The sequence below is a fragment of the Gymnoscopelus braueri genome (assembly GCF_963280865.1).
Source record: "Gymnoscopelus braueri genome assembly, chromosome: 20".
Lineage (NCBI taxonomy): Eukaryota > Metazoa > Chordata > Actinopteri > Myctophiformes > Myctophidae > Gymnoscopelus > Gymnoscopelus braueri.
Genome location: NC_137622.1, coordinates 13140686 through 13154922, shown reverse-complemented (window position 1 = coordinate 13154922; position 14237 = coordinate 13140686). Strand labels below are relative to the sequence as shown.

General features: G+C 39.9%; 1 protein-coding gene across 1 annotated transcript in view; it reads left to right on the top strand.

Moving 5' to 3' along the window:
- The window catches only part of fstl5 (follistatin-like 5), a 173355-nt gene that overhangs the window by 115756 nt on the left and 43362 nt on the right, over positions 1–14237 (top strand). Inside the window, exons 7-9 of the mRNA XM_080416855.1 lie at positions 2740–2906; positions 7338–7349; positions 9594–9714. Of these exons, the coding sequence (XP_080272981.1) occupies positions 2740–2906; positions 7338–7349; positions 9594–9714 (300 nt within the window). The remainder of the gene's footprint in view (positions 1–2739; positions 2907–7337; positions 7350–9593; positions 9715–14237) is intronic.

The window sequence follows — 14237 nt, the reverse complement described above, 5'->3', positions numbered from 1 at the left end:
AAAAGTGTTAGCATCAAAATGTACTTAAAGTACCAAAAGTAGAAAGTACTCATTATGCAGAATGTCCCATTTCACAAGTTTTCAAATGTATAAAAATCTTTTGAAAATGGCAGATCTACAAGCTCACAATGTGTTGCGACGCATTGTGAGCTTGTGGTTAATGTATGTTTTGTAATAATAATCAAAATCTACAGTTCAAGTAACTAGTAACTACATTTTTCAAATAATTGTAGTGGAGTAAAAGTACAATATTTGCCTCTGAGATGTTGTGGAGTAGAAGTAAAAGTACTGAAAATTGGAAATACTCAAGTAAAGTACAAATCGGTCAAAATGTTACTCAAGTACAGTACAGTACTTAAGTAAATGTACTTAGTTACTTTACACCACTGGTGTGATGTGTGTGTGATTGTCATTGTTCATTCTTTTGCTCCATGTCCCCCTACAACTGACCAGAGATAGGGTCATCAATCATGTTCTTTTTCTACCATTACAATACTGTAGATAGAGAATTTTGCTGCTGCAGCGTTCAGAGACTTTACTGTATATCCTTTTCTGGATGCTTTTATTTTAATTAATTGCAGGAATTGTGTGTTCTGCCACACTGCAGGCAAAATGCCCCTTGGTCAATACCGTTTGGAACTTATAATGCATTGATGTGTTTTATCTAATCCTATATTAACTCTTTCACTGCCAAGAGTATTTTCATAAAGTACTCCCCCAGTGCCAGCAATTTGCGTTTTTTTTTTTTTTTTTTTTTTTTTTCATTCAAATAAATTATCTGATTGGGTTTTTAAACCCATAATACAGTTCTACCAGTAGAGAGCAACAAATCGACACATTGATGACCTCGCTGGCTCACTCGCCCCCTCCCAAACAGGCTCACGACACATCCGGTCATAACCGGATGTTGACATTTTTGACAATCGTTGATCGGGCTAAATTACGATGTGATACACGACTACGATGACTGATCGTCACCCAGACCAAAGAGAGTAGACGTGGACCTCTCCGTTCGTTTTTTATACCGTGTGAAAAACCGTGACTTTCCCTATTCTGGCCGAAAATGACAGCGGGAAAAAAATTAGAACCGGAAACGGAATCTGCGTCATGAAACCGGAACCCAATGAGTCTGAAGGAGTCAGGAAGCGAAAGTGATCATGAAAAATAAACAGAATAGCGCGACCACAGTCAAAAGTAAAAACTCTGGATTTCTCGTGCTGGCAGGGAGGGTACTCGGGAAAAACTCGGGATATCTCGGGCGTGGCACTGAGAGAGTTAAACCTGTATAAACAAATGTGTGCTTTTTTATCTTAAACTGTATCTGACCCTAGCTGTGTCCCCACAGGAAAAACAGTCTCTCTTCACTGTGCTGGCTTGTTACTTCCAATGGGAAAACAACAGAAGTGCTAGCAAGCTTTTAACACCCAGAGTGTAGGGTACTAGAAGTTAAAAGTATTTCAGCTTTTAGCAAATGATGTTTCACACATGCAGGGATCAATTTGTAAAATAAACAGAGGGAATGGGGGGATACATCGCAATGCAACGCATTGTGAGATTAGATCGGCTTTTTGAATTACATTTTTTTTATAGCAATGGCAGTTTTTCTTCTTTTTTTTTGCTTTTGGGCTTTTTATGCCTTTATTCGATAGGACAGTAGGCTGACAAGAAATGTGGAGAGAGAGATGGGGAGTTCGACCCCGCAACACGCTGTCAGGCTACACTGAGCCTAGGTGCTTGGACCGCTACACCAGCGGTCCAGGCCGAAATGCCAGGTTTAATATAATTAAAATGCATGTTTTGTATTAAATAGTTAAATTGTGATATTATGAAACATAATTATCAAATATACCCGATGTCCTCAAAAGCTAATGCTCCTAATTCAGTCTGACCATAAGCAGAGATAAAAACATATCCCCACTGGCAATAAAAATGAATGACAAAATCAAACCCTGCGCACACGTTTTCAGTAATTTCCTAACTAAAGTATCAGAGGTGACAAGTCCTCCGATGGACAGGTTCGTAATGTAGAATAATGTATGGTAGTTAGTTTAGTGTAGTGTGATAGCATTGTTTGATTAATTACCCAAGCTATTTACTTCGACACGGCACCTCATTCCTTCTCATTATTTTACAAAGTGCTTTAAAAGTGCTTGAGTCGTATACAGCAAAACACAACAACGACTAATTGAACCACTCTTCACTGTTCAGCCTTAATTAAAACAATCTGTACAAATGTATCTACTGTAAGTGTATCTTCGCTGGAACTGATTCGGTCCCCAGTACCCCAGGACAATTAGGACTCCTAACAAATAGGAGTGCAAGGGTCAGAGTGGGCATCCTAGATGGTCAAATGAAGGTTTGATTTATACTACTTATATACTTGTGCATGGATGCCCACACCAGAAATGGCAGATCTACTGTACAAGCTCATAACGTGTCACAGTGCGACTCGTTGTGGGCTATTTTTGGTGTGTGACACTCACGCACAACAACCAGGTGTAAATCAGGCTTTAGTTTGACGTTCCTGCGGGATAACAAGCATTAGCAGAACGAGAACATCAACAGTTTGAAATTTAGACGAACTGCTCGGAATCCAAGAGACGTCACTCACAACAAAAGTTTTCATATGAAATAAAAAACAGATCTGGTTATTTCAGCTGTGGTTCCCTGAGCGCAACTGCTCTTTTTGAAGCTGGAATGTCTCTGATGAATTTTCTGTTGTTTTTGTCTCATCAACAGAGGTGTTCAAGCTGACTCTTCCAGAGGATCAGAAGTTTAGTGTCACCACAGTAACCGTGGGTCAGAGTGCCGTCCTGACTTGTGCCATCCAGGGAGAGCAGAGACCTCCCATACGCTGGAAACGCAACCAGCAGCTCCTCAACAGCCTGGACCTGGAAGACATCAATGTAAGAACGCTTTGATTACCTTCCTTTGTGTCTGTCGTTTCTGTGTTCATCTGTTGATAATGTGGTCTATAGATGGATAGATATCAGTGGTGGAAAAAGTACTCACATTTTTTACTTAAGTAAAAGTATCAATACTGCAATATGGAAATACTCTGTTACAAGTAAAAGTCCGGAATTCAAAATTTACTTGAGTAAAAGTACAAAAGTTTTGGCATCAAAATGTACTTAAAGTACCAAAAGTAAAAGTACTCATTATGCATAATGTCCCATTTCAAGTTTTCAAATGAGACGCATTGTGAACATTTTGTAATAATAATCAAAATCTACAAAGTAACTAGTAACTAAAGTTTTCAAATAAATGTAGTGCAGTAAAATTACAATATTTGGATCTGAAATGTAGTGGAATAGAAGTAAAAGTATTGGAAATTTGTACTTAAGTACAGTACTTAAGTAAATGTACTTTGTTACTTTCCACTGATAGATATTGCATAATCCTAGATATGTGTCTGTGAGTGGCAGTGATCTCACTGCTTCAGGAAAAGAACTGTTCAAGTGTCTCAAGGAAGTACGTGGTCCTATATCGGACAGATGGACAAAATCATCAGTGTCCGCTCTCTGAGAGTCTGCTTTATCCTTCATAACCTTGCTGTCAGAATGTTTTCTTGCGGCGTCAATGGTAAAGGTTCATTTATAACTTAACTTTTCTGCAAGAGCTTTTAAAAGTCTAAAACTCCTCAAACACACTAAACACAATTAAAGACCCAGTGGGAAAATGGAATGATTTGTTTTCTTTTCTTTTATAAAAAACGATTGAATACAAATAATTATAAGTATTGGTACATTCATGGATTCAAAGAGGCCGTTGACCCTGTGTTGTTATCAGAGAGGAGGTGATGTAGTCTGTAGTGTTGTGTGTCTGTGTTTTGTTATCGGATAGAAGGGCTTGTTGCCTGTAGTGTTGTGTGACAGTAGTACAGATTGTCTGTGTGTCAACCGGGGACAACACAGACAGAGACAGAATACAGATGAAGGTGTTGAACTCTAGAGGAAGGACATAGCTTTACGTGTGTGTGTGTGTGTGTGTGTGTGTGTGTGTGTGTGTGTGTGTGTGTGTGTGTGTGTGTGTGTGTGTGTGTGTGTGTGTGTGTGTGTGTGTGTGTGTGTGTGTGTGTGTGTGTGTGTGTGTGTGTGTGTGTGCCCACAGTGTTGCAGAAGATAAAGGGAGATCCATTAAAGCCGCTAATTTAACATTAGGGGCCCCGTGTTGGGGAAACATGCAAACTGGGCGGGCATGGTGTGCTGCTACTGGTAACTGACTTGTTGGTATTTTCTGGACTGAAAAGTGGTGGAGTATACCCATTCAGTCTTAATGTATAACACAATTTATAACACCGCTACCTATAATGGCAGCTACCCCATTATAACACAGCTACCACGCTATAGCACATCTACCTAGTTATAACACAGGTTCTCGCTACCATGCTATAAAACAGCAGCCATGCTATAACACAGTTACCTTGTTATAGCACATAGCAGTGGTGGCTATTTTGTGGTGGCACAGATAGAAACCCCATTATTTTTTTCCCACAGAGATTTCCGAAAAGATTTATATAAATTATTTTAGGCTTGGAACCAGGCTATCCTGGCTATCATGACCCTAAAACATTTGATTCTGTGTCAAAACATATATGAATATTTAATGATATTACATACTGTATTACCCTATATCAAATATGTTTTGACACAGACTCAAATGTTTTATGGTCATGATTCACCAGGAGCCTGGATGGCTTGGTTCCAGGCTTAAAATATTTTTTAAGCCTATTAAATAATTTAATAATCGGAAATCTCTATGGCCACAAAATGGCCGCCACTGCAATGCCCCATAACACAGCTACCATGCTTAACACAGCTATCACATTATAGCACAGATACCACACTCTAACCCAGCTACCACACTATAACACAGTTACCACGCTATAATGCAGCACATTATTTAGAATTAATATTGGGAAACATACAGTATTAAGCCATTTCTGTTCAAATAAAAATATATATAATGGGAAATGTCATCAGACATAATGAACACCATAGGAAGCACCATAGGAAACACCATCAAAGACAGCAAAGCACCATAGCAGACCTGCCAACATGTACGCATTTTGTATAGCAGGCCCGCATTTTCACATCAAAGTACACAGGTACGATGTGTCCCGCAAAGTACGCAAAATTACAAGCTGACGACGTGACGTTCACTGCGTTATATCTCAGTACATCTCAGTATATCTCGGTGTTGTGTCCTGTCTGCAACTGTCGGACGGATGGCTGCTTGTGCTCGATTCTTTGGCTACTGCCGAGCTACCGTCCCATAAGCAGGACGGATAGCTTCCACTCTATTGGCTTCTTCCTCGCATACTCTGGAATCCAGCATGGATATGTTACACCAACATTATTAATATGAAGCACATTGCACTTATTGGTGAAGTAGTAGCTTAGACGTCACTAGTGGACATGACCACAACTTACCACAAGGAACCAGTTTGTCAGTGCGTGGATGATTTAGATTTAGATTTCTGATGTATAATGGGGTTTTATGACTGAACATTGCAATTTGTGTGGCTTTGTTCCCAAACTGTTACTAATATTGATAGCTAAAGATAGGACAGGGATGTCACAGCCTTATTAGACTCTATGGCCTCTAGATGGAGGCCAGTAAGCTTTAAGATTTATCGGCAGTACAATCGATGAGTTCACAAGTTAACACACAGCAGCAGAATCTGCACAGCTGGCGCTAATGGACTATATAAATGGGCCTAATGAACAGAGACGACCCATCACAAAATAGTGACTTTCATTTTACATTGCCATTTTATTTTCTGCTTGTGCACCCTATCCAGTCTATGTGGTTCTCCAAATAAAGGGGAAGACAGACGGAACTGTTTTCTATGTGTCAATAGTCAAACCTTTGAGCATCCATGGTGATGATTTCATCTAACCGTATTTGGGAGTCTTGGTGTTGATGGGATATTTCACTTGCAGCTCTGCATGAAGTTAGAAGAAAACATTGCACTGAGTAGTTGTCAGTTGAGTGCACCAGTTTGCCGCCCTCAAACTTGAGGCCTATGTCTAGTTCATGTCTATTGTACAGGCAAACAGAATTATACAGTTGGTACAGTATATACTGTTGGCACACAAAAGTGCCTGAAAAACTCTGTTGCTTCTTACAACATTACAAATGTTGTAAATGAAAATTAATACATTTATTCTGATAATATTATGAATAAACTACCTTTGCCACATCATTCATAGCATTTTGGCTGAACATTTGATATATATATTTTCTCCGTTCTAATGCCTCTCAGTAGTGGAGCATCAGTGCAACAGTAATGTAGTGCACATGAAGTAAAATGCTCATGGACGACAGCTCCTGGATGTGAGGTTCACCGCAGTATGCCTTTAAGACGTGAAATCATTGCATGCTGTTGCATCTCTACCAATGAAACTGTAAACGGATCTTCCTGCATCGCCTCTCCCAACACCCTGTGCGGTGAACTGGCTGTTCTGTGATGTTCGGGTCTGTGGGTTTTAAATTAGACTTTGGGTGGGTGTCAGTCATGTGGATAATGTGAATGCAGATCAACCCAGGAGCAAACTGAAATCTACTTGCATAACAACAGTAAAACACACGGAATAGGAGTTGCATCCCTGTCATCAGGTGTTTACAGGGGGTGGGTAGAAAGACAGACAGGCCAACAAGGTGGACTGTGTTAATGTAATGAATTGAGAGTCCGTGAGACTGGTTCTCTGGTGTTTAATATAATAGAACACAGTGGAGCTTCCGTCTCTATTCTCACAAAGCAGCTTACCATAATTCCAGCAGGTTGACTGTTACCTGGGTGTTGCATCATCGTCGACATCATCATCATGCCAAGCTGTTTAGACAGACAGCCAGACTTTCCTTTTGTGTGTGTGAGAGGTGTAAATGCTATAAAGTTATGGTAATTCTGTGCCAATGTGCCAAGTCTTTGTAGCAGTCTGCCGTTCTGAGCAGTCAGGTTGCCAAACCTGTGATACAGCCTGTCAGAACACTCTCAATGCTACAGCAATAGAAGTTCACAAGAGCTTTGGTACTCTCTTGCTCAGAAGTAAACTATCTGCTGTACTTTCTTCAGGAGACAGTTGGTGTTGAGAGACCATGTGAGGGTGTCTGAGATGTGTATAAGAAATCTGAAACTAAGTTATAAGCAAAGCTTTCAAAAGAATTGCTCGAATGTATTTAATAGTTAATAGCCATTAGAACAGTTGTTAAATGGACAGTACTTGCTGAATTTGCAATGTGCTGGAAGTGATAGAAATGTGCTTGAAATTGTCTTTGGGAAACCTGAACAATGCTTTGTATAATGTGTGGTTTCACTGTTTTCTTCTCTACAGATCCCGTCTCAGGTAGGTTTACTGTCGCTCAGCAGACTGACTGTTGTTTCACTGTGTTGTGTTGTTTACATTCACCACCAAAAACACACCGCAAAGCTACTGAGACCCACATACAGTAGATGGATAGATTAGATGTACTTACGTACGTACAGTAAGTAAGTACGTATGTATGTACGTACGTACGTAAGTAAGTAAGTACGTATGTACGTACTGTATGTACGTACAAATGTATGTATGTATACATACATACATACATACATACATACATACATACATACATACATACATACATACATACAATAGAATACATGAGAATTGGTCTTTCTCTTCTACAGGTATCTTTAAATACAGCTTTAAATGTATTTTATATCTTTAAATCTGCCCTTACCACGTCCTGCCTGTGTGTGAGTGTGCGCTTGCATGTGCGTGCGCGTGCGTGTGTGTGTGTGTGTGTGTGTGTGTGTGTGTGTGTGTGTGTGTGTGTGTGTGTGTGTGTGTGTGTGTGTGTGTGTGTGTGTGTGTGTGTGTGTGTGTGTCTGTGTGTGTGTGTGTGTGTGTGTGTGTGTGTGTGTGTGTGTGTGGAAACTCGTTGACAGTTTATGTAGCAGTTCGTTCTGCCCAGCGAGTTTAATTTCTGCCCCTCCTTCATTTTTCATTTAAAAGGTGACACAATATGCTCCCAGCCCAGAGGGAATCAATGCACCATCGAACCCTCACCCCCCCTTCCCCGCCACCACCACAGAAAACAACATACACACACACAAGACCTGTAGACACACTGGCTGAACATCATAGTTTATCTGTGAGAAGAAAGGCCCAAGGCCTGAGCAGCAAACACATGGTTTGACTGCTAATAGCTGCTTGATAGTAAATTCTCCCTCCAGTTCTAATCATTCGTTTCATCCTTCACGTGCTCTGAAAGAGCTTCTCAGACAACTGTGTATTTTCTTCCCTGTGACCTAAACACTCAGAGATGGTCTTGACAGCTGACTCTTGCAACTGTCAGAGTCAATGCACACAAGAGGAACGCTCCGTAACAAAGAACCATGATGGCACCGCTAAAAGCACAACCGATAAAGAAAGGAAACCTTTACACTCTTTAAATAAAGAGATGATATGTTCAAAAAGAAAAGAAGAAGAAAATCCATTCTAAAATCCATCCATTATGCAATATGCACTGCAAATTCTGAGTGTCTCTTGCAAAGGTGGACCCTTACGGTCCGTAACTCTCAGTTAAATTACCAGTCAGGATTTTGCAGTGTTCAGTGCTGTTTTTGAATTACTGTGCAACAGTAATCAGACACAGTCGAATTTGTGAGAACTGTGGGTGTTCAAAAAATGTCAAAACAAAAATAAGGTGCAGGAACAATCATTTCATTTCCTGAGTGCTGCTGTACGTTTGAAAGTATTGAACAGGGTCCTTGTTGATGCCAGACATTCTTATAAATACTATTCAGTAGAGAGGGGTTAACAATAGTTTTACTCTTTAACAAGGTGTTGTTCCACCAAACTATTCCAACTATACGTCTGCAGACTCATTAGCTTTGCGGCTTCTATCGATGATTTTGTTGTTGTTGCTTTCTGTTTTTCTTGTAAAGCACTCATTTTATTGCTTGCATTTGCTCTTCACTCGCATCACGAATGTGTTCAGCTTCAACCACAGTTCTTTCTGTCTTTGCTTTTTTGCATTAGAAAGGCCACAAAAGATAATTATCTTAATGCTTACTGCTCTCCATATAGCAGGTCTATCACTCTGTATCTATTGTATATTTTACTGTATCACATTGGATCACATTTGGATTCAGGAATGTGGGTTGGTGCATGTTGAAGCCCTGAGTAGTACTGGTAGCATTGGTCCGTTTTAACCTCATAAAGTTCCTCTGCATTCAGTTTTTCATTAAGTTTCCACTGCAATATATTTCCCCTTTGGCACATAAATGATTCACCTTTTTATTTAGATAGGTTAGGTTTGCTTCACAATGTGTTTTTTCGACCATGGCCAAAGTCCTTTCATTACCTAAGCTGTTATGGGATGTTTTTATATTTTCCTCACTTGCTCATCATTCATATCCACACTATGCATTCAGCTCAATGTGAATCCATCACCTCTGCTTCAGTACGGACACTTGTACTACAAGTCATTCTGACATTACTCTCTCTCTCTCTCCAATCTGTTTCCTCTGTGTCCCTTTCTCTCTATTTTCTCTTTCTCTCTCTCTCTCTCTCTCTCTCTCTCTCTCTCTCTTTCTCTCATAGGATTTTGGAGATGATGGTTCATTGTACATCACCAAGGTGACCACCACTCACATGGGAAACTATAGTTGCTATGCCGACGGATACGAACAACTTTCACAGATGCACACACTGCAGGTGAACGGTAAGTGACACACACACACCCATATGCACATACGCACGCACGCACGCGCGCAGCGCGCGCACACACACACACACACACACACACACACACACACACACACACACACACACACACACACACACACACACACACACACACACACACACACACACACACACACACACACACACACACACACACACAGCTCAGACAAGCTCCCAGTCAAACGCTGGTCCATTTGAATTCTAGGTGTCACATTACTCTTCTCTATTCTTTTGAATTTCATGAAGGCCATGGCTGCCGTACCCCCTCGGTTTGGCCTCATGCCCCTCAAAAAAATTGATGTTCCCTGAAGCTACAGTGGCTTTGAAGCCCCGCCCGTACTGCCCCTGCTGATTTCACCATATTCTCCTCTGCCTCTTTCTCCTCTCTCCGGTCAATATGTTCATTAGACAGCAGTGTCTTTTGTTGAGATTCTGTATTCTTATTGGGCAACATCAAGTGAAAAGCTGTGCACATAACCAATGGTGGATTCGATTTTGAGCCTCATGAACATGAACCGCTGGAAAACTTGGCTATTTATGACAATAGTTGGACACAAATCAAGTACTGTACAACCAGGACACTTAATCAAACGTATCCTGATGATCCTGTATCTATATGATAATGCCACAAAGCTGTGACTGAATGAACTTCTGTCCACCATTGAAGACATAAAGACAGTGTTGTGCTCCTGCATAAGTAATGGCAAAATGGTGGACAGCTAGCATCACTAAAACATGGTCCGAAGAAACCAAGTTGTTTCATGTGCAGATATTGTTGTTGCTGCTCTTACTATTATTATTATTATCCTACTTTAAATGCTCGCAATCTCTGTCCGTCTGTGTGTGTGTGTGTGTGTGTGTGTGTGTGTGTGTGTGTGTGTGTGTGTGTGTGTGTGTGTGTGTGTGTGTGTGTGTGTGTGTGTGTGTGTGTGTGTGTGTGTGTGTCGTAGTTCAGGTACTGTATCTCGAGACCGCCCGTCTGTCCGACTTCAAACTTGTCATGTGTGTCCCCGGCGTTGAGATCCGGTTGTCACGAGCCGCCGATTCAACCGTTATGCCCATATGGGCATACCCCATGCTTGTAGCAGATTAATTAATTAATTGAAAATGTATTTTATTTATTATAATATTTCCTTCCCAAATACTTTCTGCTGTCTTCAAATAAGTGAGCAGATTGTAATTAAACACCCCTTGATAAACCTCTACCCTCCAATTCTTCTTGTTGCTGTGTTATCCAACAATGGCTCCTGATTTAATAGCTCCACAACCGGTCTTCTCATAGTGACTTAACACTTCACCAACCATATCAATTGCACCCTTTTTAATTAACCTATTGCATCAGCAAAACGGCTTCTTAGATTGGCTTTGAGTCAGGGCTTTGCAGATAGCTACAGTCTGTGTGCATATCATGCATGTTAGTTTAGCATCATTGGTGTTGTTGGGTAAAATAAAACAAAACTGATCTGTCCATGCAGTCAAATTTGAATCATCCACATCGATAGTTTTCCACGTCGTGCTTTGTACATGCCATGTTGTATTGGTTTAACCCATTCAATGCGGGGAACACATCTGTGTCATTTTAGATTTTAGCTATAACCATTATTTTATACTTTGGGCTTTTCAAAAATAGCAGATATACAAGCTCATATGAGCTTGTAGATCTGCTATTTTTGAAAAATAATTTTGGGGGTCCTTGACATGAAAAAGTTTTGAGAACCAATGATATAGAAACATACGTTTTTCAGAAACCTGTTAGGATTTAGAAGACATTTGTAGATGTGTTCCCGGATTGAATGGCTTAAGACAGTTATCCACATATCTGTGACCATGCAGCCAGAGTGTAGCCCTGGCAGGTCTAGAAAGATAAATTTCGTATTATTTCGTTAATAGGTCAGGTGTCCGGTGAGGTATGCGGTCAAAATACAGCAGCACTTTGTTCCATTTGTTTATAAACAAAATTAAAGTCTTCTTTCAATTATCATGATGTGCTTTTTTTTGTAAATGATGGTCCCATTAATTAAAATATTGATGATAAAGTAGGGTATACTTCTAGGGCTTCTACTCGTTCTACTGAGTGAAGACCCACCCTCCTTCCACCCAATAGCATTTGTTTCCAGTTCCATTCAGTTCCAAATTCCAAGATGGTGGATTTGAATTAGCTGAAATTGTGCTTTCAAAACGGATCTGTAGAAACCATTGGGTGACGTCACGGCTCCCTTCGTCCATTTATTTTGTACAGTCCATGGTACATACTGTAGGCTCTTTCTCTCCAGATGAAGTCACACTCACAGCTCTGGAGGGACTCGTTATTAAGGGAGAAGTAATAGATAAATGGCTAAACTGTGGGATAGCCTTGACACTGCACCGGCAGCAGTAAGCTGTTTTATGTGCTGTTTCTGTGTTTAAGCATTTTCAAGAGGCCAGGATTAGTGCTTCCAAAAGCATCTGCAAAGCATCAAACAACAATGAGCATATGCTATGAAATATTTTATTACAGTATTATTATTATTATCATTAGTAGTAGTAGTAGTAGTAGTAGCAGTATGGGCTCAATTGAACTTAGGAACAAACTGATATTTTCCCTTTTTACGGCCTGGCTGAAGTCCAGTCCATCTAGAACAGTGTATGTATGTGTGTATGTGTCTATGTGTGTATGTACTGTATGTGCTGTATGCACGCATGCATGTATATGGCCAGTCAAAAGTAGACCAAGCGTAGCTCACACCTTTGACCATCAATAAACCATTTACACACCAAAGACATACCTGGTGAAGTGAAAGTCATTGTAGAACTCATATTGAGAATTGGATCGTAGTTGATATTCACTTACAGCATTTTTGTTCTTATTGGTGAAGTATGCATAAAGATAACTATTTCCATTTGTTCAAAGGAGACAGACTGTCACCACACTACCGTAGTCAACATGCCCACAAGCTTTCAGTTTGTCAGTGTGATGAAAGGCTGCGCAACAAAATTAGACACAGCTGAGTATCACCATATTATTTTTCACAATATTGTATTGATTATCCAGCGGCTCATAAAAATAATCCAGCGCTTAATTTTCTCCGGCATTACGCCATGGACATTTTTTTTCTTTATATCTGTCGCTCACGCAACATTCCCATACCCTCCAGGGATGCCTTTACAAAGTCAGAGCACTGACTGAATGGCAATCAGAACACATTTCATCTATGTAGTGTTTAGAAGGAAACAAAGCACAGCAGGGCAAAATACATCAGTATCTTACCAGGAAATACTGTCGTTTATATACTGATGTTTTATATTTATCATATTCGTTACCATACCCGGGAGGTATACTGCCCCCCCGTTGACAGTTTATAATCACATAACCCTATGCAGAAATTGTTAGTTGAAATTGTTGTTTTCAATTAACAATTAGCTCGTTTAACAGCTGGTTAACATCTGATTAGGATTAGAAGGATCATTTTAGGATAAGTTTGTGCTGTTTTAAAGGAAGAATTCCTATGACTGTACATACAGTAACTAAGTAAGTATAGCTAAAGATTAGACAGCAAGGCCATGCCATACTATACTAGTATCTCGTTTTAACTTTAACTAATAATTACACATTACTTGAATTTTATTTAAAGCCGCTGTGAAACACCATTGTGAGGAAAATGCAACAAAGGTTTATGTGCATGACCCAAAATAATATTTGACAATTAGCAGACACTTATCTTATCCAGAGTGAGTAAATGGCATGAACCCTAGTCAACAAACAGGTACTTAAGTAGAGTGCATTAAAACGATTTAGTGCTTCAAAACAGTACTACAGGATATCATGTAAACAAAAAATCTAGCTGCTCTAAAGTTTAGAGAGATGGTTTTAGATAGTTTAGATAGCATTTTGGGTGAGGTTTGACAATCTAGCATAATGGAACTTGCTTTATATGATGCTACTTCCATCCTCCTCTAATTGTACTTTTGTTCAGTAGTGTTGTGTGTTAAGTCAGTATCATCCTGGACTGTATGTGTGCCTCTGTAGTGTTGTGTGTCATTGCAGAGGGTTTTATAGTTCACTTCAACTCCCTGCTGATGGGACAGCCAATAACGATCATAATGCATATATGCAAACAGAGTCGGAGTGGATTGGGCGAGGGCGATAGTGTAATGGCTGGAATAAGATTACTGTCAGATCAGATTAGATCAAAACTTTTGTTTATGTAGAGAAGCCCATCTTAGACTCAAGCCTCAGTCACAGTTGTCATTTGTTTCAATTAAGAGAAGAAAATAAGACTGAGAGATGGACAGTAAAAGACTCTACAGACTCTTAGTTGAGTCTGTAGATATATCCAGCCTCAAGAGACACTAAATAGATGCATAAGAGATCAAAATGGAATTGTGATGTTCAAATCAGTTGAGGAAAAGAGAAGGAAAAATGTCTCAATTATAATCCAACAACCTGTTGGAGAATGTTGAAGATGTCTTCATTATGATACAGACAGAAACACAAATCTCTCTCTCTCTCTCTCTCTCTCT